The following is a 25,805-nucleotide window of genomic DNA, read 5'->3' as shown; positions in this document are numbered from 1 at the left end:
TGGTGAACAAAGTATAAGCACTGTATCAATCAAAGCACTTTGACAAAAAGCCACAAAATACTAGATTCCAGGTTTTCTAAGGTTTTTCTAAAAAATTCAGTGGGAGCTAGACAACTATTACATGTATTTACAAAAGACCCACTCTCAGTCAATGAATCTTTGGTTTTGATATGGGAAATTTTACAATTTCTTAAGATCAATGGCAATGATTAACTCTATATGACCTAGCAATCTCTCACTCTGGAACACATAAAGTTTAAAAGGGTATTATTTAGCCTCATGTTACTTTCACCCACTAGTAACAAACCATGAGCCCACTTTGTTTCAATTAAACCTTCCCCAAATCTGTTTTCAAGTACAAGATGCACATTACATTTTAGATATACCCACTGAGTAGTGCACTGGGTGAAAATAAAATGAGGGAAAAAATAACCCCTACAGTAAGAGGTAAAAAAGGGTACACATTTAGTAAGCGTTGGAATACTGAGGTGGGGGATGAATGGTCTGGTCCCACTGTAAATCATAAAGGTTCCTACATTAATGCTCTCTTTTACATACTTCGATCTACCTCTTGGTGACAAGTTTTATAATGGATAATGTACCACTAATAAAATATTCAATGTACTTTAATCATAATTATTTAAATGCAGTGCATCATTGTGCATTTACATGTACATGTATACGATTATATGTTCTTTTCTGAATGATGATTAAACTTGCCAGCCCAACTACCAATGACAATAGATGACTGATGGCTGATGTATGAACTAGCTCTTGTCACATGGATACCAATGGTGCCAATCTTACCTGTTGATTGTGCCTGATAAACTGTAGATTTGACAATTCAAACATTATTTGACATTATACCAGAGAAAAAAAATTACTGTGTTCACAGTTGCTCTCAGTAAAAAAAGAGCATTGGTGAGGTTTCGTACCTGAGATTATTTTTGTAGTATTTGATGTCACTTCCTCCCCGCACCCATCCAACCTTCTTCTGTTGAGCATTTTTCTCGCTGTATATCAATGGCTTCATTCCATCATTGTACAGACTATCAGACTAAAAACAAAATACAACAATATTTAGAACTCCATAAATCATATCAACATTCATGTCAGCAACAAAAAACATGTGCTGCATGTCATATTGTACTTGATGTAAGCATGAAAAAGATATGTCTGTTTGTTGAAGACTGTACATGCACTCTAATCTATAATTGAAATTCTATAGCATTTTGTTTTACATTCGACCGGTAAGCTAGTGGTGTACCTTCATGAAATTGACGATGGTGAAGCGGTATGTTTTGTTGGCCCTGGTGTTGGATACCCGGAAGTAGAACCACTGTGTGTGCTTGTTCGTGTAGAGGTCATACCTCAGCCACAGCTCATAGTCAGTGGAGTTCCTGTAACACCGCCAGATGTAAATGAGCACCCATTTCAGAACAAACCGTCAAAATCAATTACCAATAGATATATAACCCTTTTCTTGATTTAAAAATTATCTATATGCAAGTGTTACAATTTTTCTGATGGTTATTTAAGAGATAAATCATAACTCAATTTCCTTATCAGTTGGTTGATTCAAAGGATTAATATCAAAACCAGAGACTCTCCCAAATTCTTACACTTGAACAGCTTTGGCAAGATTTCCACTTTCAAATCGAGATTCAAATATCAGAGTATCGTCTTCTTCGGACTGCAGTTCAATATTGCACTTCTGAGGCCCTGAGCGTAGTCCACCTACTCGAGACCTCACAAACTGTCAAAGACAAATCGAGCAATCTGTCAGTGTCATGTTTCTAGAGCCTGTGCTGAGGTTCCATTACCTTGAAACTTCAGGTATTTAATGTATTTATGATACAGTTGACCTTCGGTATCTCAAGCACTGATATCTTGAACACAATGGATATGTCTAAGTGATTAGTAAGTCCCAACCCTTATACTTTACGAGTTTTTCCCTTGATATACCGTATCAATTACTCGGATATCTCGAAGTTTTTCCCATCTAGTACGAGATAACAAGGTTTGACTGTACAAGCAAGTAATCTGAGATATAATTACATAATTTTGTACTATTCATTGGAATCTTATCTTTATATATTATAGCAAATGAGACAGCATGAATAATTTTTTTAAGCATTCTTTCTTGCACTTGCTTGTGCCCATATTCAAAGGATTTTGAAATACGTTTTTTTAATTGTAAGATTCAATTACACATTTTCAATTTAATACAATGATTAAACTTTTAAAATGGAAAGTAAACACTTCAACACTTTCAACTGAACAAGAAGTAAATATCAAAAAGAAATATGAAACAAAGATAAACACTTGATATAAAATGTACCTCGTCATCCTGGCTTGAGCTAAGTAACTAGCAGTTTAAACTCTATTTACATGGGCAGTTTTCATAACATTTACTCTTTTTAAATGCACATTGCATTAAATATCAGCAATTTTTTTTTACCAGAAGAACCGTTCATTTGCTAATTTACTTTCTTCAGTTCAATGAACAATACATCAAGATGGTTTTTAAAATTCAAAATTTCAATATAATAGCCATTCAAATGAGCTTTTTCTATTCTTAACATTAAATGTTTGCAACAATTTTTTCCCATTTCCATATACATGAATCTCAGTGGGTTCTTTTCAAAAATAAGTGAACAGTCCAACAGTATTACCTTCAGAGGGTGAGAAACACTTTCAGTAAACTATAGACCAAAAAAGATGTCATGTTAGTGGAAGTTGAAAGTCACTCACAGCTAGGCATACACAAATTGTTTTTCCAATAAAACATCATAATTAAGGTCAAGAGTCCCAAGGCCAGGGGTACAATCAGGACCCCTTGCATGGAGGGAATAGTCCCAATTATTATGCATATCAAAAGAAGATTGTTATAGACATGTATATGGCAGCATGAGATACTTACAAAAGTTGAGCGAGGCTCATACATGTACACCAGGCGACCCCCATTTTCTTCTCCCCTTACCATTGGTGTTTTCTCGCATCCAGCTAAAAAATGAGCCGGACGTTGAAATAATTACCAGGTAAGCCAACAAATAATTTGTTGCCAATAATGTACTGTTTGTAGACTTACATAATTTTGAATTTTGGAAATAAAAATTTATTGATTCTTCCAATAGTGTTTGACAAGGCATTGTAAAATATAAATATCTCTGTCTTTGAAAAAGACCAACTTTTAGATGTCCATAGAAAATGACTAATTTTGATGATGTGAATTGGCTAAAGTATGTTCAGAAAGTTTTTGATGTTTTCCCTTTTCATTGGCTAATATATGGATCAAACAGCTATTAAGTTTCAATGTTACTGCCTTTTGTTTGGTTTTTGTTGTTCTTTATTTGCAATTATTTTTTTTTGTTTCAATCAATGACTCACTTGGTTTATAGAATAACTCAGGATCTGGTGGAATATATCTAATGTGTTTGACCTTCTCATCCAAGACTTGAATGTCTGCTGGCCTGAAACAACGAAGACAAGGCAGTCATTTTCCGGGCATTTATAAGCATTCAAATACTTCGTAAAGAATAAACTGTGTACATAAACACTGGGGTATTTATTTTTACCATTAAATTGATTAATGCTTTTGGTTTATATTCATTAAATTTTACCACCCATAGATTAAAACTGGCTGGAAAACATATTAAACTTTAATAGTCGATCAAGTTCACATTTGAATGCTAACAAGCAGATAGTCAATAGCCATTCTCTTATAACCCCACCTATATTTAACCATTTATATCAATATATACATTGTACTAATGTCTCTATTCCACATGAAGTGTTTCAGCTGCTATCACCCATTGATTGTGTGATTGGCAGGATCTTTCACTTCAAGGTTTCTTGTACTTTCCACATTTACCATCTAGCTGCCTGCTGTGGACCCAGTTCTTTGGCAAGAGCGTACAAGTTCCTGGGCTCTCGGAGTTTGGGTACCTAAACCAATGATACAGAATCCATCAAAAGTTGCCCACAAATTTTCATTTATTATTAACTCCCAGCCAGCTTCCCTTCATTTTCATACATCATTGTGCATGTTTCTTTGGCTAGTCAAATTTTAAAAATAATAGTTACCCAAAATTTTTAAATAATTAATCCTCCCTACAACCTCCCATTTTTCTACAGCGGTTTATATATGATTGTTGTTGTTTATTTTTTTTCTTAATTGTTGATTGCTTCTTATTTTAGATGCATTTGTATTACATTAACTTACCATCCCCTTGCCATCTTTGTAGCTATAAACAAGCTGGGTTGTGCGTAGAAGTTCTTCCTGAAGTTTGTTGTCTGAAAGAAAACAAATTACTGGTAATAAAACTGCATCTTGAACTCATGAAATTTTTAATACAGCACATATTTATGTATTGATTTGATCTTGCTTTCTATGCAGATAACTGAGCTGCAAGGAACCTTATACATGTAGCAACTCTAAATTGGTTTAATAATTTTGAAATAAGATATCTTATTCTATCATTCATATTTTTTGCCCTGTAACCTGAAATAGGAAGCAAAATGTCTGAATACAGTAATTGACATTTGCAAGGTAAGGTAGAAATCTTGTGTCTTGAGCATTCAATGAGGGTATTAATACACTGTTGGACTTGGAAAAACAGAAAAAAAGTTCAAGAAATTTGTCATTAAGTGAGAAGCCAAATAGGGTTGTTTTTTTTAATGGAAAGGATCTTAGTATCAAGTTCCTGTTCATAGCATGTCTTAGAGATGAAACTGAAGAGATTAAAGAAAACACTGTCTGCAATGGAACTCAATGATGATGAATTATTTATTTATATTTGTAAGATCTCTTTCCTCTTATTGCCTCTTTGCCACGACAAAGATCGAAATACACCTTTTCTGTTCTTCAGTTCAAAAAGTTTAAAAAAATAAAATGTATGCAAAGACAATTTAAGATGTCTGACTTGTATACAAAAATAATGACAATCAATTTCAAAACAATCCTGCCATTTAAACCCCTCTCTGGACAATTTTAAAGAAAAAACAACAAAATTTCTTGACGTCAAATCTCACAAGATTGCAATATGACAGACTGCAGGCTTGAGCCATGACACTGAGCCTATATCTGTAACACACGCGAAACGGATTAAATTTCTACAGTGATCATTCGATAAGACTGTATTTGCGTTATTATCTACCAACAGATATTAAATCTGGACACATGGTAGCATTAGGATGCTTTTTAAAAACAACATTTTAAATGTATGCATTGTAGTGGCGGATTTCTATCCAAGATTTAACATCAAAACACAAACAGATTATAATCTTTGAAATCAGCTTTACAGAACAAAACCAAGTCTCAAATTCCAGTCCCCTCTAGTTTGGTTACACACTGTACGTAAAACACAAGGAATGATCTAGAGTCCATGCATGGAGATAATCAATGCTTTTGATTAAAAATAATTCTTACACATATAGGACAACAAAAGAGTACATATTTTGATTTAAAGAAATTACCAGTATTCCATGTTTAAGAATGATGGTAAACCAATGCTGAACTAACCCTGAACTCATAGCAAGAACTATTTATATATATTAAAATCCAAATTACATTCCATAAATAGTGTAGAGCTAATTAATTTAAAGGGGAATTTACAATTTGTTAATTCTTAATTAAGCTTAAATTATCAAGATTTGGTAATGTTAGTGCACTGCAGCATACATCATGTTAATTATCAAGATATGATTCCACATGCTCTGTCCAATCAATTTGTCCATTGCTATTAAAATGAATTTGTCTGTATATGACACATTGATCCTGATTCTAAACAACTGTAGACCCTTTTAAAAGAGACATTACATATAGCATGACCTTTGTCTCAAGATTCAAAGACAAACATTAGCAAATGATAAATAATTCATGAATTCAGAAGCCTATAAACTTTTTTTTGCTGAATGAGTTTGTTTGACAAAATAGATCAATCTACAGAAAGAACTTGTTCACATACAAACTACTTACTCGGAAAAGTTCATTGCACACAACAATGAATGAAAAAGAAAAAGGATTGGCAATAAAACTTTACAGTGAACTAAAAGTACCATTTTTCTAAAGAATATCCTAGCTTGGTTCTTCTGGTTTTTTCCAACTAGTACAATTATATTTTTGAATCTTCCAATTTCTAGGTACAACAATCCATATATATATGTAAACCTTTAGTTATTTTAAAAGTTCTTTAAAAAAAAACTGAAAGTAACCCTTCATTACATTCAAAAAGTTTTCAGGTAAAAATTTATGGTAAAGATCGAAATTTTGACCTCTAAAAGAAATACATACCGGTATAATGATTGTCTTTGTTAAACAAATTGTTATTATTTGTAGGCTATTTAAAGGAAATTCTAGTTGTCAGCTGATTTCAAAACTTTCAGCTCTCAAATATTTGAAAATCTACAAAGTCGGAATACTATGTAAACCTTATAGATACCTAATAAAAACAATGCAATGGTTCACTATTAAAGGCATGTACTATTTGAACACTGCTTTAAAATAAGGTTCCTATTAATTACCCGTGAATTCTAACGGTAGGCTATATAAGAACCACATATTATTTCAACTGAAACATTAAAAGTCAAGGTATTTAACCTTGTTTGGTCACTTCAAGTTAATCCTTTCTTTGAAAGTTTTACTTTAAAGCACTGACCAGTTCAGCTTTACTTATTTATAAATTAAAAATAATTTGCAAATCTCGAAGGACAGTCAAGAAATTAAATGACAGAAAACCCCCAATTTTTTCAAATTTCTTATTTTGTTTTTCATTTATAAGCATATAACTGGTATTGTACCATAAATCAAGCCAATTTCATATTCTAATGGTTTACAACAATCTGTTGATTGGTATTATAATTACAAGTATTAAACAGAAATTGATACAATCTAACTGCATATGTTCCAACAAGACATACAAACAACAACAACGTAAAACTTTCATCAACTGAGAACTTAGTAACAGTACGAAAGCTCCTCAAAGTCTGTGACAGAACCATCCAGCTATCAAAATAATGAAAACCAATAGGAGCTAAAACCATCTATAGCATACATTACCTGCATTTTTAAAGAAATCAAAGTGATCTAGAATTTCCGAGGAATCTAGAAATTGCCATAACATATAGTAATTATCATCCTCGTCTGAACTGGCAGTGCAATTATTCTCTTGTTCTTTGGTTTTCTCTTTGGCAACTGCAGGCAGACTTTCAAGAGTCTCTTTCTTTCCTTTGATTGAAAATATGTCGTTATTGTACATTTTTCCTCCTAAGTTCCAAAAACTACTAAAATTTTCCTTGTATTTGGACCACACTTTCAGCAACCCTCGTTGAAATCCTTTACTAATCTATGGATGGTCTGTGATTTTGTTCCACTGTTATCTTTGGTATTCATGGTAATGGTACATATCTCTCTCTCCTCTAAAGTTCATTTTGATAAGCATAAGGTGTGTTTGAATTTCACATTTGTTGTTCATACATAGAGAAATAAATCTTACATCAAATCTGCTGGGTCAATAAATGACATATCTACCATAACGGAGTATTAAACCCCTGTTGGTGTACATTTCAGATGAAGTTTCATTGTAAACAATGGCTCTGGCATTAGTTCATCCACATTCATTAGCTATTGAATTTCCTGACACAAACTATCCCGAGCAAGCAATAAAAGTCATGACCGATCATGCAATGAAAACAAAAGAAACATTTCCTTGAAATACTCGAAATTATCATCAACGTCAGAGAGCTATAATCTCATTTCACTTTCAAATTGAGAAAAAATATTGCCTCACAAGGGTTACTTCAAATTAATGACGGGAAATTTCACACCCAAGCCGATCGAAAGTCAATCAATGAAAACAGGGGTCTATGCAAGTCTCCGTCTCCTAAAGATATATTCTGTAACAGTTTTGTCAATATGTATATTAATCATTCACACCGGAAGAAAAGGTTTTCAACTTCTGTCAAATGATATGAAAATGGCTCATAATGGTTCAAACTACAGCACAATCAATAAAATCCACAAATCTTCACTCCAAAAATATTTGGCCTATTTGAGTTGTTCATTAAAGTCCCATAAACGGAGCACTAGTGAAATTCCGGTCTACCAGACACCGAAAACATATCCATTGTATCTTGCTGCATACATCATGGTAAAAGAGGAAATGGAAAAAAACAAAGTTCTTTGCAAGATCAATCACAGAGAGTAAAGTTTAAAGACCACAATAGAAAAAAAAATCTACCATAATAATGCTCATACTTTTTTTGAGAGAGAGTCATTAACGAGAAAAACAAGCTGTGGCATTAAATCCGATGACGATCGATGGTTTATAATGCGTAAATCTTTAATTCCACATTTAACATAGCAAGGAAAGAGACATATGAATCATATGCACATTCCCTACTGGTGCTCAAAATAAAAATCTCCTAACACTCAACTTGGCAACCATATTTTTTTTTCATCCAAACCTAGACGCAACTTTAATCCAATTTCAAAAAGCTCTTACACAGTCAATAAACTTTCTATTTGCTAATGAAGATGACAAATATCTTATTTCTTAATTATGTCTCCAGCAAACTCAATCGAAGAATAAAACTTTAATCATGTTCAACAACCAACTCATTCAAGTTTGTATACATTTGATAGAAAGTGAATTTATCATTTACAACTACTAGATACTTGCTATCTTGAAATGTTATGTGGTCAACACAAAAGATATCAGGCTTTCATTAAACATGTCTGAACAGAAATTTAAACCTCTCCATATGGTAGAAATCTGCCAAATCGTTGAGTATAAAGTGCTTTTCAACGCAGTCCTATAAACTTTAATTTGAAATCTGTCAATACTTAAGTAATTATATCTACTCAATAATTCTTCCAGTGACATAGAACTGTCTACTGCACTCTGTGTTACCCAACAACCTAAGGCAGTGAATACACTGGCGAGATCAAAGAAAAGACAGGCACTACAAACACTAATTGTTGAAGTCTAACAATATAACATCTGTGACTTCACACTAATGAATGCAAAGTGCAATGCAAGAACGCAAAAAATGAAAATAAAATACTTTTTCATGGATTTTATTTATGGGCATGAATTTGGTATCTAAATATATCAAACAAAATCTACATCTCACCTTCCAACTAAACTTCATCTCCTCCCCCCCCCCCCCCCCACCATAAAAGTAAGAATCAGAAAACCATGTACTGTAGCACTGGAATAACAGGGTGGATTTGGAAGATCTACAATCAAACTTAAAGAGAAAACATAGTCTACTGAGATACCCAACCCCATAGTTTACAGTGGGATCATAAAAATTATTCACTCATGGAGGATGTTAATTCGTAGGTAAGAGCTACCCATGAACTCCACGAAAATGAGCCGACACAATATCTAATGATTCCACAGTATTCTGTTAGTATCTTCTGCTTGTTCTACCTATAAACCAAGATTTGTTTTGCATTCTGACTAATTGGTTATAGAGCTATTGTAATGTACATCCAAAGCAAAATATTACCATTGGTAACCAGGAGATAATTCTCTCTGGAACAGTTCAAACATGAAGAAATATTGTGCTCTTTGTATATATTTTAGAAAGATTAACTTAAAAGCCATATAGAGAGCTAAAAGGAAACTTGCATGTTATCAGCAATGAATGCCATGAGCACATATCTAAAACTCCTACCAAAACCAACACCAATAGGTATCTTATTGAAATGGAAAAATCAATAATATGCTTATTTGTTTGTGAAGCAAAGAACTTTAATGCCTTCAATAAAAGGGTTTCATAGTATTTCAAAAGTTGATCTGCATAATAGGATGGTATTAACAATACATTTATTAGATTAATTATGTTCTGCCATCATTCTGCATTTGAAAGACCTTATAACAGGGTACATTGTGAAAATGGGTCTGAGGTACAAAGGTTACTAGTATTTTGAAATCATTCTTATACAAAAAAGTTTAACCATATTGTTTAATGCAAACATAATATTTTAATGTTATTTCTTACTTACTTGATGAAATCTAATAAATATACTTATGCATTTAAAATGCTTATTTTTTAATTAGTCAAAGTTTTTGTTCAGTGTAATTTGAACTCAGAGGAAATATTAGGATTCATTTGGTCAAATTGATAGACAAGTGAATAAATATACGTAGTGGTCAAATTAGCTATATGGGGAGGAGACACTCCAGAGATAATACATGCAGTGGATAACAAAGCCAAATGAATTGCAAAAGTTTTATCTTACATGCAAATAGTGCAAGAGAGATAACTCCAAAAACTGACCAGGTCTGAATTTCTCTTACGTGGGCCATCTAACTCCTATCTATGCAAGCGCATTTGAAGTTTCGTCCAAAAATAAATAATCAGCCCACTGCTTCATTAGTTACAAAAAATCATCAATATTTACAAATAATATTTAACTTCAGACTCTCACCGGTAATTGAACATCTTTTAAAACATTTTTCATTTACTGGTAATCAATTACTAAAACTGTGAATAAGAAAATCTAAAAAAAATATCATATGTATAGACAATGCATATGACCAGTTATTTATGTCTACTTTCAGTAAAAAGGATTGAATAACAAAAAATTCTGTAATTTCAAATGAATTAGTTCATTTATCACAGGCAATGGTGACTTAATCTGACCTTGACTTGGATTTAAATATGAATATTCCTACCAATATAGTGTTTAATTGCCTTATGATTTAAAAATCAGGAATTTCCAAAAATCAATGGTGACCTAGACCTTTGACCTTTTTTCAAAATAAAAATGGAGGTTCTTTGGTTTTTAATATGCAATCTGTGTACCTGGCCAAGAATAATCAATATCATTCTACCCTATACATGTATAACCAATATCATTTATATTTTGCTTAGATCATAATGGATTCAAGACATGTCTATTGCAACCTTGACCTTACAGTTCTAACCCTTTAAAATAGTTCCATTTTTGGGGGGGCCTAAAACAGCCTGTGTTCTACGTCTTTTCTACCTATACAACTTAAACATTTTAATCTGTCTCTTAATGCTTATAAGGTCTTAGACCACAGATAAATTTGGCAACTTTTGCCTCTAGACTAAGTTCTGATCTTGAAAATGAGTACATGTACATGTACCGAGCATGTTTTTCTTCTTGCTATAAATAACCTGCAGTACGTGTGATCATCCTATTGCTGAAAGGAAATATACTTTACCTACAAGAAGTAGGCAAAGAGATGCTTAACACTGTAGCTAGTACCTCTAAAGACCAGTATATGAAATTCAGCCTTGATAGGAGTATTCTGTATGTTACTTGATAATGAAAAAACATAACCTTGCACTGTATTCATAATTAATCGATCAAACAATTTGGAAGCTTCTAATTACAGGGAGTTTTCTTGGTAACAAACGGAATCAATACAATTTATGTGCAAATTGCTTTATGATTAGAAAGCAATGATTAAACAAAAAACTACAGCTAGCTAAAAAATGTAACAAAAAACGTCTATTGATGCATGTCTGTGCATAATTGTAGCAAAATGAACAGAGTGCTTAAATATCCAGAATTCTGAGACTCTGTAATTGAATTAAAATTAGCTAAAAATCAATGTACAACTAATGTTATTATGAATTAAGGATGACATTAAGTGAATGTGTTGTTATTCATCTTTTAAAAAAATGGCCAAAAGAGTTATTTTCTATAATCAAATCATTCTAATGAAGTTTTGTTTAAAAAGGTGCCAAAGTATTATGGCATACATTAACATCATTTCCTTGTTACAATTATCATGGCAAGTGCATACATTAAGTGATTTGACTGCATTTAACAAAATAAAATAAAACATAGAACAGCTTGTTTATGAAGAATACGATAAAAAGAATGACATCAAAAATGTCTGAGCAGGAATTGTAATAACACCAGTCAATGAACCTACAAATGTCCAAGTCTTTAAAATATTATGGAGTATGACAACAACAAACTGAATTTAACAAGGGAACCAGCACCTGACAAATCTAGATTACCCTCCTTTAATATTCTGACTGCAATTTTTTAATGTTTCAAAACTTTGGCACCTTGCTCTTATCAGACTATCTGTTTATACCAACACAAACAGGATGGCTTTATTAGGTTACACTGTAGTTCCATTGCAGAAGGTAAAGTTGGGGCTAAGTGAACCTCTTAAAAGGCATCAATGATATCTTTTATGGGTCCAACAGGTGGTTTCCATTAAACTTTAACATAAATAAATTAAACAGGAGAGCCAGAGTTTCTGACTTACAGGAGCCATAATGACCATGATAACAAAAAGACACCAAAAAGACTCCTTTCATAAATTAGATTAAAATTCATCTGCAAGAAATGATTTGAGCAAGCTCTCTACATTTATAAGAAAATGACCAAGCCCAAAACCATTGCCTGAGCGCAATAAAACCTCACACAGTGTGCACACCAAAAATAAAATAAATAAATAAGAAAATAAAATGTCTACCACCATGCATATCTTTTGGGTATTATCGCATACCAAGAAAAAAATTCTGTACATGCATATATAAAATTTACAAGGTGAAAACAAAACTCTTTGTGAAAGAACTACATAAAACATCGAAACACAACAGTTTACCACTAGATGAACAACAAAGTGAGTAATTATATATGTGTGATGACACATACATGAAACCTATATACATGTATAGTGAACAAAGTGATGAAATAACAATGATACCATTCCAACATCAGTGAGGAAGTGAAATCTAACAAAAGCCTTACCACTTAGATTTTCGTCATAATAACCCTTAATGTGGCTTTCGCAACTAACCCCTGCACGCATATGATATGATCTCCTTTTTTCTTCCACTATAGCAGATTATAGATAAGACAAGTTGTAAACTTTTAGAGAAAATACAATAAATATATGATACATGAACCACAGAGGCTATAAACCCATTTTGGATGCCAAAGTGGTGCAAGCTATGTAGTGCAGTCTTTGTTTAACATGAATTATATAGCATTCACTACCTGGGGACAGAAATTGGTGTGGCTCCTAAGTTACATGATCATTATCAAAAAGATTTTTGAGAAACCAGATGTTACTTAAATTGTAATGCTGCTTTGAATGCATGGAGATCAGGGTGCCTTGAATGTCATACTTAATTGCAACCAAGTGCAAAAAATTGCATTATAAGAGAAGCGCACATACCGGTATATAGCATTACCTCACATCCAATATGTTATTTACAGATATTGCATTTTCTAGGTACTTATTAGATTTTCAAAAACTAGTCTTTGTTATGGAGCAGCATGCACCTTTTTCTATCGAGATATTTTTACTTACCAGCATTTTTCTTTTCATCCGAGTCTAAGTCAGAATCATCACTCTCGCTACCGCTGCCACTGCTTAACTGGTAGCCATAGGTTTTCTCCCATTCCGCATAAGAGGAGAAGTTGTGTCTAAAGCCCTGATTTCTCCCTGAAAACACACAAGGACCATTATAAATACAGCAAGACTGATTAAGTTTTTCACTACTGCCTATGCTTTGTATGCAGTATATTCTCATTAAGCACATTATTAACCGCACCAGTAATAATATAATCAAAAGATTTAAAAATATTTTACCTTGAAAGAATAAAGATTGTACACATTTTCACTTAATATTGATACATGGTTTTATCTATGTATATGCTATGATTTGCTTTAAATCACTACTGTTGGTTATACAATGTATCTAGGTATAGCTAATTAAAAAGCACAAAAAACCTTCTAGTGAAATACAAGAATATATGATGAACACAAAACACAATCTATTCATTAACGTCATGTATACATAAACACATAGATATATATATTACCAGTAACTACACAAATATCAAACTTAAATCAGACGAAACATGCTAAGTACACAAAAATAACTAATGAACAGGTGATTTGTTCATTTAAGCAACAAACACTTTTTTCCCCTGCTTAAAATATTGTACCATACTTTGTTGACATAATATTCCATGGGAAATAATTACCAGTAGAGCAAATTTAGTATATATTACTGTATTCAATGAAAGAATTTGTTTATTCAATATATCTTGACTGAAATTTTTCAGAACATTTATCTCTGTTGGGCCAATTGCATTTACAGAGATATGAACTGTGGTTATACGAAATATAGAGCAGAGGTGTAGCAAAAATAAATTCATGATAGACTTTTTAATGGTCCATCAGGTATTATACACCTGGCATTACGATAAATCTTTTTACAGGTACCGGTACATTGTACTAGTGACCAAAACTTCCTATATGCTGGTGTCAGTTGAAATATATCTAGCATCATGGGACAAATTAAACACAATGATTCCTTGCCCTGTAGGTGCACTAGCAAACAATTTAGGACCTGTGAGGATACGGAAATCCTCCTCATACTCCTCGCTTTCATACGACCCCTCTCCCTGCCCCTCGCCTGGCTCCTCTTGGTCAGAGTCTGCAGACTTTTTGGGTCGGGAAGCTTCAGCTATCGGCAAAAGCTGACGGTTTCTGGCTGTAAACATTTGTAATACATTGAGCTTTCACCAGTTTTCCTATTAATTAACTACATTGAAAAAGCTTACAAAAATCCCCGGTGTAGAGTCAGGAGTCTTTTTAAACAGCATTTTCCCATTATCAAATCCAATATTGATACATGTTTATTATAAAAAAGACATGGTTTTTCAATTGATTTTGGGTAGAAAATCAATTGCAAATCACTTGCTTAAAACGCTTTTGTATTATCCAGTACAGATGAAAGCATAAATTATGCAACTACATTTATAACATTTTTCTGACATCAGATATAAAGTTATAAAACATTCAATAAGAACCTTTTTGCATAACAGAACACCCCTTATTTGCCAAAGTTTAAGTTATTGCATAAGCCAATATGCAAGTATTGATACAGGTAAATTATTATTGATTTAATACATTGGATTCTGGACTCGAAGATTGGCATGCCAATTAGAATTAACTAACCAAACATAAAGGCACATTTGACGATATTGAGAGTATACAAACATGTATTTGATATAAAAATTTAGGTACACAACGGACAAGTCTTAGTTATCAAGCATTAGTAAATGGCTAACACTGCAGCACATATACCCGTTTGTTATATCACTAACACAGAATATATGCATATATGCAGGTCAACATAGATGATATCATGGTTACAACACTTCAAACTATTAATGATTTAGGCACCCTTTTTTTGAGACATTCGAATACATCATATCTGAACATACCAAATATAGATATATCAATTGGTCGAAATGACAGGTCCACCTCCCAAAAGTTACTTGGATCCTCCTCCTGATAAATTGGCCCTTTAATCCGAGATCTTGCAGACTGAGACGTTCTCGGTCGAGAAATCCTTTTCTCACCAGATATCATTTTCTGTGAGTCCAGCTTCATTGAATTAAATCCCAGAGAGTGAATTAATAGTTGAATTCACAACTCATCAAGAAGCCATCCCACCGTCCACAAAAGGGCGAAACATAATCTCAAGATCTAATGCTTTCTAATCGTGATTAATAATTAATGGACTGCCGAGAAATTATTATTCCCACAGGATGCTTAAATTCCTTTCGCAACATTCAGTTTGCTCACATCTTCGTGAAGGGCAACTTTCAATAAATACACATCAACGGTCCTGACAACCAATAAAAACTTCATCAATAATGCCATTTTACGACTGTTTAACAGTAAATTTTAAAAATCCATGCACCCATACACATAAATCAATGCCGTTTCTGATCTTTTGTTCCCTCCAATTCCATACGAGTTTATGGCAGTCCAACAGACTATCCTGTATGGGCAACAATGCACTTTAATATTCCTATCAAGCACATAAACTGCTTGTAGAGTAACCGATTACACACCAATCCTTATCTTTATATGTCTGTACCACCGGGTCTTTGCAGGCGAAGAAATTTAAAATTCTATCCAATCAGGTCTATTGAGACGTACTCGGTGAATAGGTTTCCCCGTTTTACTAATGGTTGTCTGCCCTAGCCCTGCCATGGTTGTCTATAACTCAGGCCAGTTGACAAGATAGATTGATGGCTCCCCTCTTACTCACGACCGTTGCTTGGAGGACCTGCTCCAAATTGTATGATAATCTATCACATAGTATTTTTGTAAGCCTTTCTTTATTAATTAAAGGGCCACTCAACAGGTACTTTGTGAACAAAAGACCTGTATTCTTTCATGCTGCGTACACCCGTCTTTAAAATTCTGTATTGTTGCTATCCCTGATTAATAAAAGAACACATATAGGCCATATCAGAAATATCGGTTTTAGGATTGTGCCAAACATAAATAGGTATTGAGTTAAAGAATTATTAGTTAAAACCTGAGTAGGACCAGAACTCCATGTCATCCCTTTTAACTGATCCAAATACAGATGAGATTAAAATCAAATTATTCAGGCCAATTTTATTCCTACTTTAAAGTAATAGCGTTCTGGTTTATGTTCATTTTCAATAATGCGCATTCTCAAACCCCGCCAGGTCTTATACAAGGCGGGTGGCTATGGACATCAGATAAGAACAGTCTATGTTATGTAACTCTGACAGCTTGAAATGATAGTAAACATACATATATGGATGTTCTTGCATTTTAAACATTGGACTCGGTTTGATAAAATGTGCTGATACTTTGTTCAATATTTTTACCTACAAGCAATAACCGAGATTTATGTTAATAGATATTGAATTGTTGAGATTTTGCATTCAAACATTTTTTTACATGATTCATGAGTTGTAATTTTCCTGTCAATGCAAACGTCACTTCAAACAAATTATCAACTTATACGTATAAAAGGGCCTGCACATAGATATTCAAATGGGACAAGAATTAAATGGATATCTTGAAGATATCAAATGAATGCGAGGGTATAACCATGGATGAAAATTACTGTTTTTCTTATTATGATAATCAATCTTAGAATGAATACACTAAATGTTTTGGCTGATTCTTACAAAATTCTATTTAATCGAAACTGCCAATGCAAAGCTCTTAATCTCTAACACATCAGAATTGTTCAGTTTGTTTAAATTCTTATGTTGGTATGGGTGAATACTTTGTAAATTGAAGACAAGATGAAACTTTTATAAACACATGAAATTAAACAAACATCGTTCAACCATAAGAAGGGCTATCTAATAAATTCTGAGTAAATATGTCGGAGTTTTGTGATAGGGAACCATTGATTCTTTAGTTGAAAGTATAAAAAGAGCATTTACGTCATTTATAATGTGTATTAAAAATATTTTGACAAAACAATTTCACATAAAGGACATCCTGAAAGAACCTCTAGTGTGCTTTCAAAATCAATCAAAAGATTGTGGTTGGAATGAATACGGTTCATGGCATGTCCAATATTGCAATAAAGGAATATGTGCAAGTGCATTTAATCTTTAATGAAATGTGCATCTGACACCTTGATAACATGCACATTATATTCATATTTCCCAGTCTTGCCAACAGCATGCCTCATTTAAGACATATCCAATTTCTAAAAACAAAGGGGAAAGAACAATTTAGAATTTGCCCCAGACCAATATATGCATTTTAAGCCCAGAATTATTGGAAATCTATGTTTCTATCAATGAAACTTAATATGGTCTGTAACTAAAGCATACTTCAGTAGAAGTTTGGAGATATGATTAATTCTATACAGCCTTGGACGATATTTATAAATGTATGCCCTTCTTGCCATATTTGATACGAATTAGAACACATAGTGATTTGGCAATGTATCTGCATGCTGTATCCAATCCAAGGTTAAAGTGAGATTTGCTGATAAGTAAATCAAAAGATTTATTTGCATTTTTGAGAATTTTCCGTTCACATTGTCAATTGGTTAGGAAAGACCTTTGTTCAGCCCTCTTGCAGCCATCTAACAGGGAAGATTTGTTTATATATAATAGTGCTGCTGCAATATCTGTACAACTTTATTTTACCAGAGATAACCATGTTTCAAGGCAACAAATTTTTACAATCATTACGTCGATAAGCTGTAAAACAATATACAAGAGACATTTGAGGGCTAGTTTACAGTGAGAAATATTCATGACAACGAGACTCTTGGGGTGGGAACCTCATGAATATTTCTTCATTTTCTTGCACTCAAATAAATTTAAAGTTGTTTTACAGTATATTGGTTTTTTCTGAATTATTTGACATCATGGTCCCTTATCAAGCCTGACGCCAGGTCTTTCTGATACAATTCTAGAGCAGAGTGAAACCTTCACTTAAGCAAAAAGAATTACTGTACAAGCTTGTTACTGGTATTCTATTGCTAATGACTGCAGATATTTATGTAGTACACATTGCTAGGTTAATCCGAACTCAAAAACCTTACAATTATGTAACAATTCACTGACGGAAAAACCAAAATATTAAATCCATGGGTTCTAAAACAACCAGCTTTTCACTAAACTGTGTAATCCTACCTGTTAGCAGTACTTAACACATCAAAAAAAAATATTATTACCTAGTACAGAAAAGAAAACTTTAAAAATCCTATTCATATAAATGTATAATACATCACAATGGGCAATGGGACAAATGGGAATTAAAAAGAAAACGGACATACTGGGGTAATACATATAAACATTAACATGATATTATATATAACTTTTAATAGCAATACACAAAAAGTTCATACTGAGTTCACAAGCAAGGTGCAAGAGTTTTATCTAATGATATTGGTGCACATGCTTTCTTTTCATACTTGAGCATGTGACAAAGAGTACAAGCAGTGCTAATTTGCAATTTTGGTCATTATAGAAAATCTGTGTCTTAATTGCTTAATGTGTCTAAAAAGTTTCTGACATTAGAAAACAGTTAGCTGCAGGTCTGTAGTTCCTGGTCTGAAAAAATTCCAATGGACAACCTGGGAGCTACAGTTCCATACGTGTTTAAAAGTTGAAATTTATGGTGCACAAAAAAATAAACTATAGTTTTGGACTGATTTACCCTATTTCTACACAAATTTTGTAAAAATCATTTGGACCATTAAATTCTTTGGACAATTACTACTGATGTCACTGCTAGAATTATTTGCCTCAGACTCGCTCTTAAACACGCTAACCAACCTCGGAAAATGAAGTATGTTTAATTCACATGCAGATCTTAGAGCCCCCATTTTTACATGTAAACAAAATACACTACTTCTCTTTACGGGGCTGGTGATGGTGTTTTAAAGAATATCAGAAGCAAGTAAAGTGACAAGGACATAACATTTTTGGTGATTTATACTGTCTTGACAATCATTGAAAACATGTCAGAAATCAGAAAATTTCATGTTACATTCTGATCAATACGAACATAAGCATAATTATCAATGAGAACTTTTACTTACAGTAAATGAACACTTAATTAGCCGGTTAGAGATTTATACAAAGATGTAAACACAGGCACTTTTGACTGCAATAAAGTTTACTCCATAGTACAATTGTAACACAATTAAGGTACCTAACTCTACATGGAGTACCCCTTGGTTAATTGTGATGTGAAATGACATTTCCAGTCTTCGTTTAAGCGGAGAGGAGAAAATAAAGGAAAGCATGCAATACATGTAGATGATTTTGTAGGTAAATTATCATAAAAGAGAATGATATGATACTAAACACTTGTTCACTGCTTTTCCACTGAAAGCAAAAACGATTATCATAATTCATAGAAGGGGAACTCCTTGGAATTCCGAGTTAGGTACCTTGCAAGGATGCAAACATTTAAATCATGAACAGGTACAATTGTATCATTGAATGCAGCTCTTTTGGTTGGTTGATAAACAAATATTTACATTTGCAAATATGTTTCCTTATAAGTAATGAACAGCAATGTTAAAAACAGAGTTGGGGTCAATTACTTTGAAAAGTAATTAATTACTTTCAAATACATTGAAAATTTTATCAATTACTTGCAATTACAATTACATTGATTTTTTAAAATGTAATTAATTACTCTCAATTACTTTGATAAATGTAATTAATTACATTTCAAATACTTTATTAGTTTTATTTTTTTAAATCTTGAGAACATATACATATATTAACAGCATTAAGATATACAGAGCTTTATGAATGGTTATGTTTTTAAAGGTTGTATAGTTCAGTTCAGATCAGATTTCTTGAAAAATTTTAGAATTTTTTTTTTTAAATTAAATTCATTAAGTACCATTGAGTTCATTTTTGGTTCTGAATAATATTTTCTCTAAAGTGAATTAATTTTTATTCACATATTAAAACTATGTTTATTCAGAAAGTACAACTTTTGGCAGTACAGCATACATGTATAAATAATAATTGCCACAAAAATGAGATATGTTGACTCCCTTAAGTCTAAAATCAATGGGGGTTCTTGGGTATTAGAGGAGTTCACACCTCCACAAAATTAGATCTTTACCTATTGCCCTGGGCAGTGTGTTATGCTGTTTTTAACTTAAAAAGTTTACTGGGATATGATGTTGGTTGGTACGTGATCAAATCTACTGAGAAATTTAAGCCCTTCGGGTTTCTCAGGATTTGATCCCGTGACCAATTAACTTCATATTCTGGTGAACTTTTTAAATTGCTGTTTATTTCCTAATAAATTGAGGTTCAGATCATTGAAGAAAAAAAACAACATGGTTTTTTTTTTCAATGCTGGTATAAAGAGCGCATATGATATAAACTTTAAAAACTTTTCGCATCCACCAAGCAGACTAGATGTGTAGACCACTTGAAACTATGTGTCTACTGTGTAAATCCAGAGGAATGTTTTTGGTCTTATCAATTTTACAAGAGATTTAAAGTTGCACAACTATCAGCTTTCTCTATATATATACTAAGTATACATAAAATACAAAATTTAATGTTAGTGTAATTCATAATAGTGACTGAGTGAAAAAGTTAAATTAAGATGTTACACTAAAGACAGTAACATTTCAATGCATTTATATTCTAAGCAAAAGACAAAAATGTGTGATAAAACAATAAAATGGTGTTAGTTCTCTCAAGCTTACTCACATTTGTCAGTTTGAGCTAGAAAAAGAATGCATAAAGAGAGATAACTCTATCTGCAGGCCTTGAGTGGATGCTGTTTTCGCAAGTCACTTGTTTGTTTTAAACAAACCAATATAACCATTTGTTTGATTCTGGCGCCGATGGAGTAAGTTTAAATATACTGGTAATTGAAACTCACAACAGGGAAATTGCAGCTCTTTAAGTTTGCCTGCATGATCAATGACGTTAATTTGATTTGTGACTCCTGTGTATTTGAGTAATTGTAATTACCCAAACATACAGATTGTAATTTGATAAAGGAACTGTCTCTATTGAAAGAGGGTATAGGAAATATTGATTTCAATTAATGAAAAATCAAAAGAATAGTTAAGTGAATCAATGTATTCACTTTCATGGATTGTTCAGTCTGCATAGCTAGATTATACACATTACCTCGGGTTATATTGAAACCTTCATATATATGTATACAAATATCTGTCGATCGTTACTTGTATGAACTTTAAAATAATTCAAAAGATAAGTAAGAAAGCTTGCCCTTTTGTTGAACACTAGGCATTTCCTAATACAGAGTCTTACAGGTTGTTTTAAGGAAAGTGTGATAACGATACTGATGTTTTTTTTAATGATGGAACCATAATTAATTAACTTAATAAAAATTATCAATTTTTTTAACTTTAAGTTATGAAATTGCAGAACTTGTAATTTCCTTAAGTATTTGATTAATCATAATGTATGGCATAAATTGATAAAACATACAGCTGACTTTTGTTGTTCGCAGTGTTCTTATTTTAACTTACATCTTATTATAATACAAGATATAAGATAAGATAAGATAAGATATTCTTTATTTCCTCCAAGTTAAAGTCTGTAGTTTAAACGTATACATATGGAAATTAATCATAAAATCATAGAACCATTGGTTTTGTTTATGGAGTTAACTGCAGAGAAGTCTATATATGCATTAAAATTAGTTTTTAGACAGACATAATTAATTCAATTTAATGATATGGATTGTAAAATTTGATAGTCTTTTAATTTTCAAAGTGCATTTATAATAACCAACCAACAGAAATATATAAAGATGAATTATATTTGTGAACTCATGATCAATAATGCACACTTATATGAAGTGTATAATGTACATAATATAAGTATCCAAGATTATATGTATTGGATGTTAAAAAAAGAAAGAAAAATAGATGAATAAATAAAGGTGATAAATTTCATGGAAATGAAAAATAAAATATATGAACAAATTTTAATCAGTTATAAATCATGAAATATGTAAAATATTATTACCTGTATAGTATCCATAATGTTCCAAATGTTTGCGCATAAAACTATCATATGGATTCTGAAATGGAAAGGTGAATGAAATGTCACTTCTACTAAAATATTCATCAATAAACAAATCAAATCATTGCATCAAACAAATACATGTAGTTCCCAAGCTTGCTTTTGAACATCTTCCCAAGTCGACGGTTTGTGATCCGATCCGCTTCTCACAAACCCTTGACCGAATAGGCAGAGTTTGACGGGGCTTAGAAACCCCATTCGCTGGTTGGTCTCAGATGAAGTTTGCATATTCAATAAGAAATTCTATTTAAAAATGATGTTAATTGTGCATCCATCACTGTTAAGCTGTTGTCAAATGAATTTGAGACAGACTAGTCTAGTAAGTAATTGACTTACTGCTTGCATTTTTAAGTCTGACAAAATTCATCTTTTCAGCAAATTTGATTTCTATAAACAATTTCTTCATGGGAGCAGCCATATATTGCTGTACTTTTCTGTTTAATATGAATTTTCTGATTGGTTGAACTAGAGGCCAAGAAAGTTAGAAATTGGTTCTCTCCCTAGATGGTGCAATTGTAAACCCACATGTTTCGTCTGTTTGGCCAAGGGTTTATGTAGAGCAGAGCATATCAGAAAATCTTGACTGTGGGAAGATGGTTTTTGCATAAAATAGACCAAAGTAATCTTGTAGTATAACAATTCAAAATCTCTGCATACTTTGTAAGTGACATCTGTATGCATCTTTGATGTTTAATAATGAAACAATTACTGTCTCTGCTGGGTTTTGATCCCAGATCCTCTGGCATACAAATCCAGCACTCTAACAATCAAAGTAAAGGGGTTAACCCACTAGTAAAAGCTAGTAAGGATGCCATACATCTGACTCTACCACCATGATAATATAACTTTTTATTCCTAAGGAAAGCAATTGAGCAAATGAACAGCAACTTATATTATGTTCCTTTATACTTGTAATTTTATTTAAATATATTTACATTTTCCAGTGTCTTTGCCTGTGATAACACTGTGTATCGATTTTGTACTATATAACCTATACCTTCAAATGACGCCAAATTGAGGCGCCAGCGGGGTTTGCTTATTCATATTCAAAAATTATTCCTTATTCCTTAATTAAGGTTTTCAGTTTTTGTTCAAATGCAGGTTAGGAGAGAATTTCAATCCTTAAGAAGAATCGTCATACTGGTGTTTTTAAACCAAACCAATGTGTTGTGTAAAATTTGACACTCATTTTAGAGAGTGTGTAGTGTGTACATAGGAAGAATGTTTTGTAACTACCACCAAATTTTCTTTTTTACATATATATGCGAATTGGGCTTCTAATGAGAAGTTGAGCTTTCAAAATTGAATGCTATATGTATCACTGCCTGCATGGTCTCTATGTGTTGAGGTCTTTTAACTAAAATAAAAAACCTGATATCTATAGAAAGAAGATTTAAAGGTATGTAAACGAAGCTTATGTTCACAAAGAAATCAAGGTGAAATCTTTAAAACCAAGACAAGTTGAAGGGAATTATCCCCACGCATCCAAACATTCTCTTCATGTGTCTCAAAAATAAATTTATTCAAGGTAAGAGCACAAACAGTTCCATTGAAGAAGTCAATGATTGCGGGTTTAACATTTGCATATCAGGATAGTTGAGTACACTATTACCCTCTATAGAGAGCTAGAAGCATTCATTATGAACTCAGTTTTGTTAACACTATCAAGACTTCTTCTACCAATGAAATCAAAGATGGTGCAGTAATACATCTACATATATAAAATCCATGTTTAATAATAAAATATAAACTAGATGTGTCGATATCATAGATACACATCTTCTTTTCTAATAAATATTTAGCACTAGTAGTACTACATGTATCTAGAATTTTTGTATTTTTGTGTACCAGTACATTTTATGTAATGTATCTTTTATAAAGTCACAATTATAGTATTCACTGACTTATGAATCCATGAGTCTACTAGTACTTGACTTGACAATCACCAGGTGGTATCAAATGCTACTTCAGCATGTGTACAGTGTTAAATAAATCATTATACTGATAAATGCCTTGCTAAACAAACACAAATATCAGGACACCCCAATATGTAAGGCTTGATCATACCACTTGTCAAAAGTATATGCAATAAAATGGCAATCATATCTTAAATGTATACATTTATGACTGCATGAATTTCACATTTGCATGTACACACATTTCCCCCTGTCAAAAGTTCAATTATCTGAATACACCTATACTGAATGAAAATCAAGAATCAGTGATTTCTTTATCTGCCACATATCTGAATTGCTTTGTTTCTTGTACTCGATAACACGGAATTCTACAAAGCACTTACCAATAAATAGATTAAATAGTCAATAGTGAATCAATGGCATGCAAGAACTGCTAGTGGTTTTAGAATATCCCTGTATTTGTTGACAAAGAGATTTGTTCTAGACTTTTACTTTTGACTTCGTTATTGTGCATAAACTTCTTGTGTACACATGATTTTAAAAAAGACTATATGCTGAGGCTAATATTTATTTCACCACATTCTTAAACAAAAAAATGTCCTATTTTCCAACAGAATATATAATCATATTTATTTACATCTGTATTTAAAACATCATGAACACCACTTTGGGAGAAATTTCATTATTACTTTTTTTTTAATTCATTTTCACCCAAATTAGTTCAATCAGGGACTTTTATATATATATATATATATATATATATATATATATATATATATATATATATATATATATATATATATATATATATATATATATATATATATATATATATATATATATATATATATATATATATATATATATATATATATATATATATATATATATATATATATATATATATATATATATATATATATATATATATATATATATATATATATATATATATATAATCCAACATTCACAAATTATGAATATCCACAAATCTGAATCAGATACTTACCAAATCAAACTGAAATTCATTGTCAGAATTCCACATGGTTTGACTATTGGCATAGTTTCTAATGAGGCCGAGATAATGATCACACAACAAAAGAGAGTTTTGTTGGGTAATATATGTCGATCAACTTTGTTTTTATACGCATCACGTTCTCCTGATTAAAATTGCCATTCTGACATTACCGAGCTTTTCCTAAGATCCTTTGAATTGAATCCGTTTCTTGCAGACACATATTTTCCGATTATCCCTTGCTTAAATTGAAATTCTAAATCATAATAAGTTAAAATAATACTAAGCGCGATTTCAAATACTTTTAAATCCCCGCTGAATGCTACTTCGATTATTCCTTATCACGCACCAACGTGTTCTATTTGGGTCAGTGACTGTTCACAGCAAAAGACGCCACTATACGCAACAAAGTAAACCTTACAAATCACATGTGTATGATGTTAAAGATATTAAATGGATTTTTTATATGTTGATTTACATTTCATGAGTATGTTTCTTA

The 25,805-nt window shown here is 32.1% G+C and overlaps 1 protein-coding gene across 2 annotated transcripts in view; it reads right to left on the bottom strand.

Moving 5' to 3' along the window:
* The window catches only part of LOC128181564 (uncharacterized), a 56,146-nt gene extending 30,456 nt beyond the window's left edge, over positions 1–25,690 (bottom strand). The window contains exons 1-13 of one of the 2 annotated variants that reach the window (XM_052850016.1): positions 25,301–25,690; positions 22,319–22,373; positions 21,023–21,037; positions 13,323–13,457; positions 12,758–12,844; positions 4,226–4,296; positions 3,875–3,948; positions 3,391–3,473; positions 2,924–3,006; positions 1,623–1,756; positions 1,268–1,400; positions 936–1,057; positions 808–828 (exon numbers count right to left, since the gene is read on the bottom strand). In XM_052850016.1, coding sequence (XP_052705976.1) covers positions 808–828; positions 936–1,057; positions 1,268–1,400; positions 1,623–1,756; positions 2,924–3,006; positions 3,391–3,473; positions 3,875–3,948; positions 4,226–4,296; positions 12,758–12,844; positions 13,323–13,457; positions 21,023–21,037; positions 22,319–22,373; positions 25,301–25,336 — 1,049 coding nt within the window. In that variant the 5' untranslated portion in view covers positions 25,337–25,690. Of the gene's footprint in view, positions 1–807; positions 829–935; positions 1,058–1,267; positions 1,401–1,622; positions 1,757–2,923; positions 3,007–3,390; positions 3,474–3,874; positions 3,949–4,225; positions 4,297–12,757; positions 12,845–13,322; positions 13,458–15,250; positions 16,105–21,022; positions 21,038–22,318; positions 22,374–25,300 lie in introns of those variants that run through there. The other variant, XM_052850025.1, reaches the window with a different exon arrangement.
* Between the last annotated feature and the right edge of the window lie 115 nt (positions 25,691–25,805).

This window comes from Crassostrea angulata, chromosome 1, assembly GCF_025612915.1.
Source record: "Crassostrea angulata isolate pt1a10 chromosome 1, ASM2561291v2, whole genome shotgun sequence".
NCBI lineage: Eukaryota > Metazoa > Mollusca > Bivalvia > Ostreida > Ostreidae > Magallana > Magallana angulata.
Note: the sequence above shows the minus strand (reverse complement) of the source record. Positions and strands in the feature narration are given on the sequence as shown.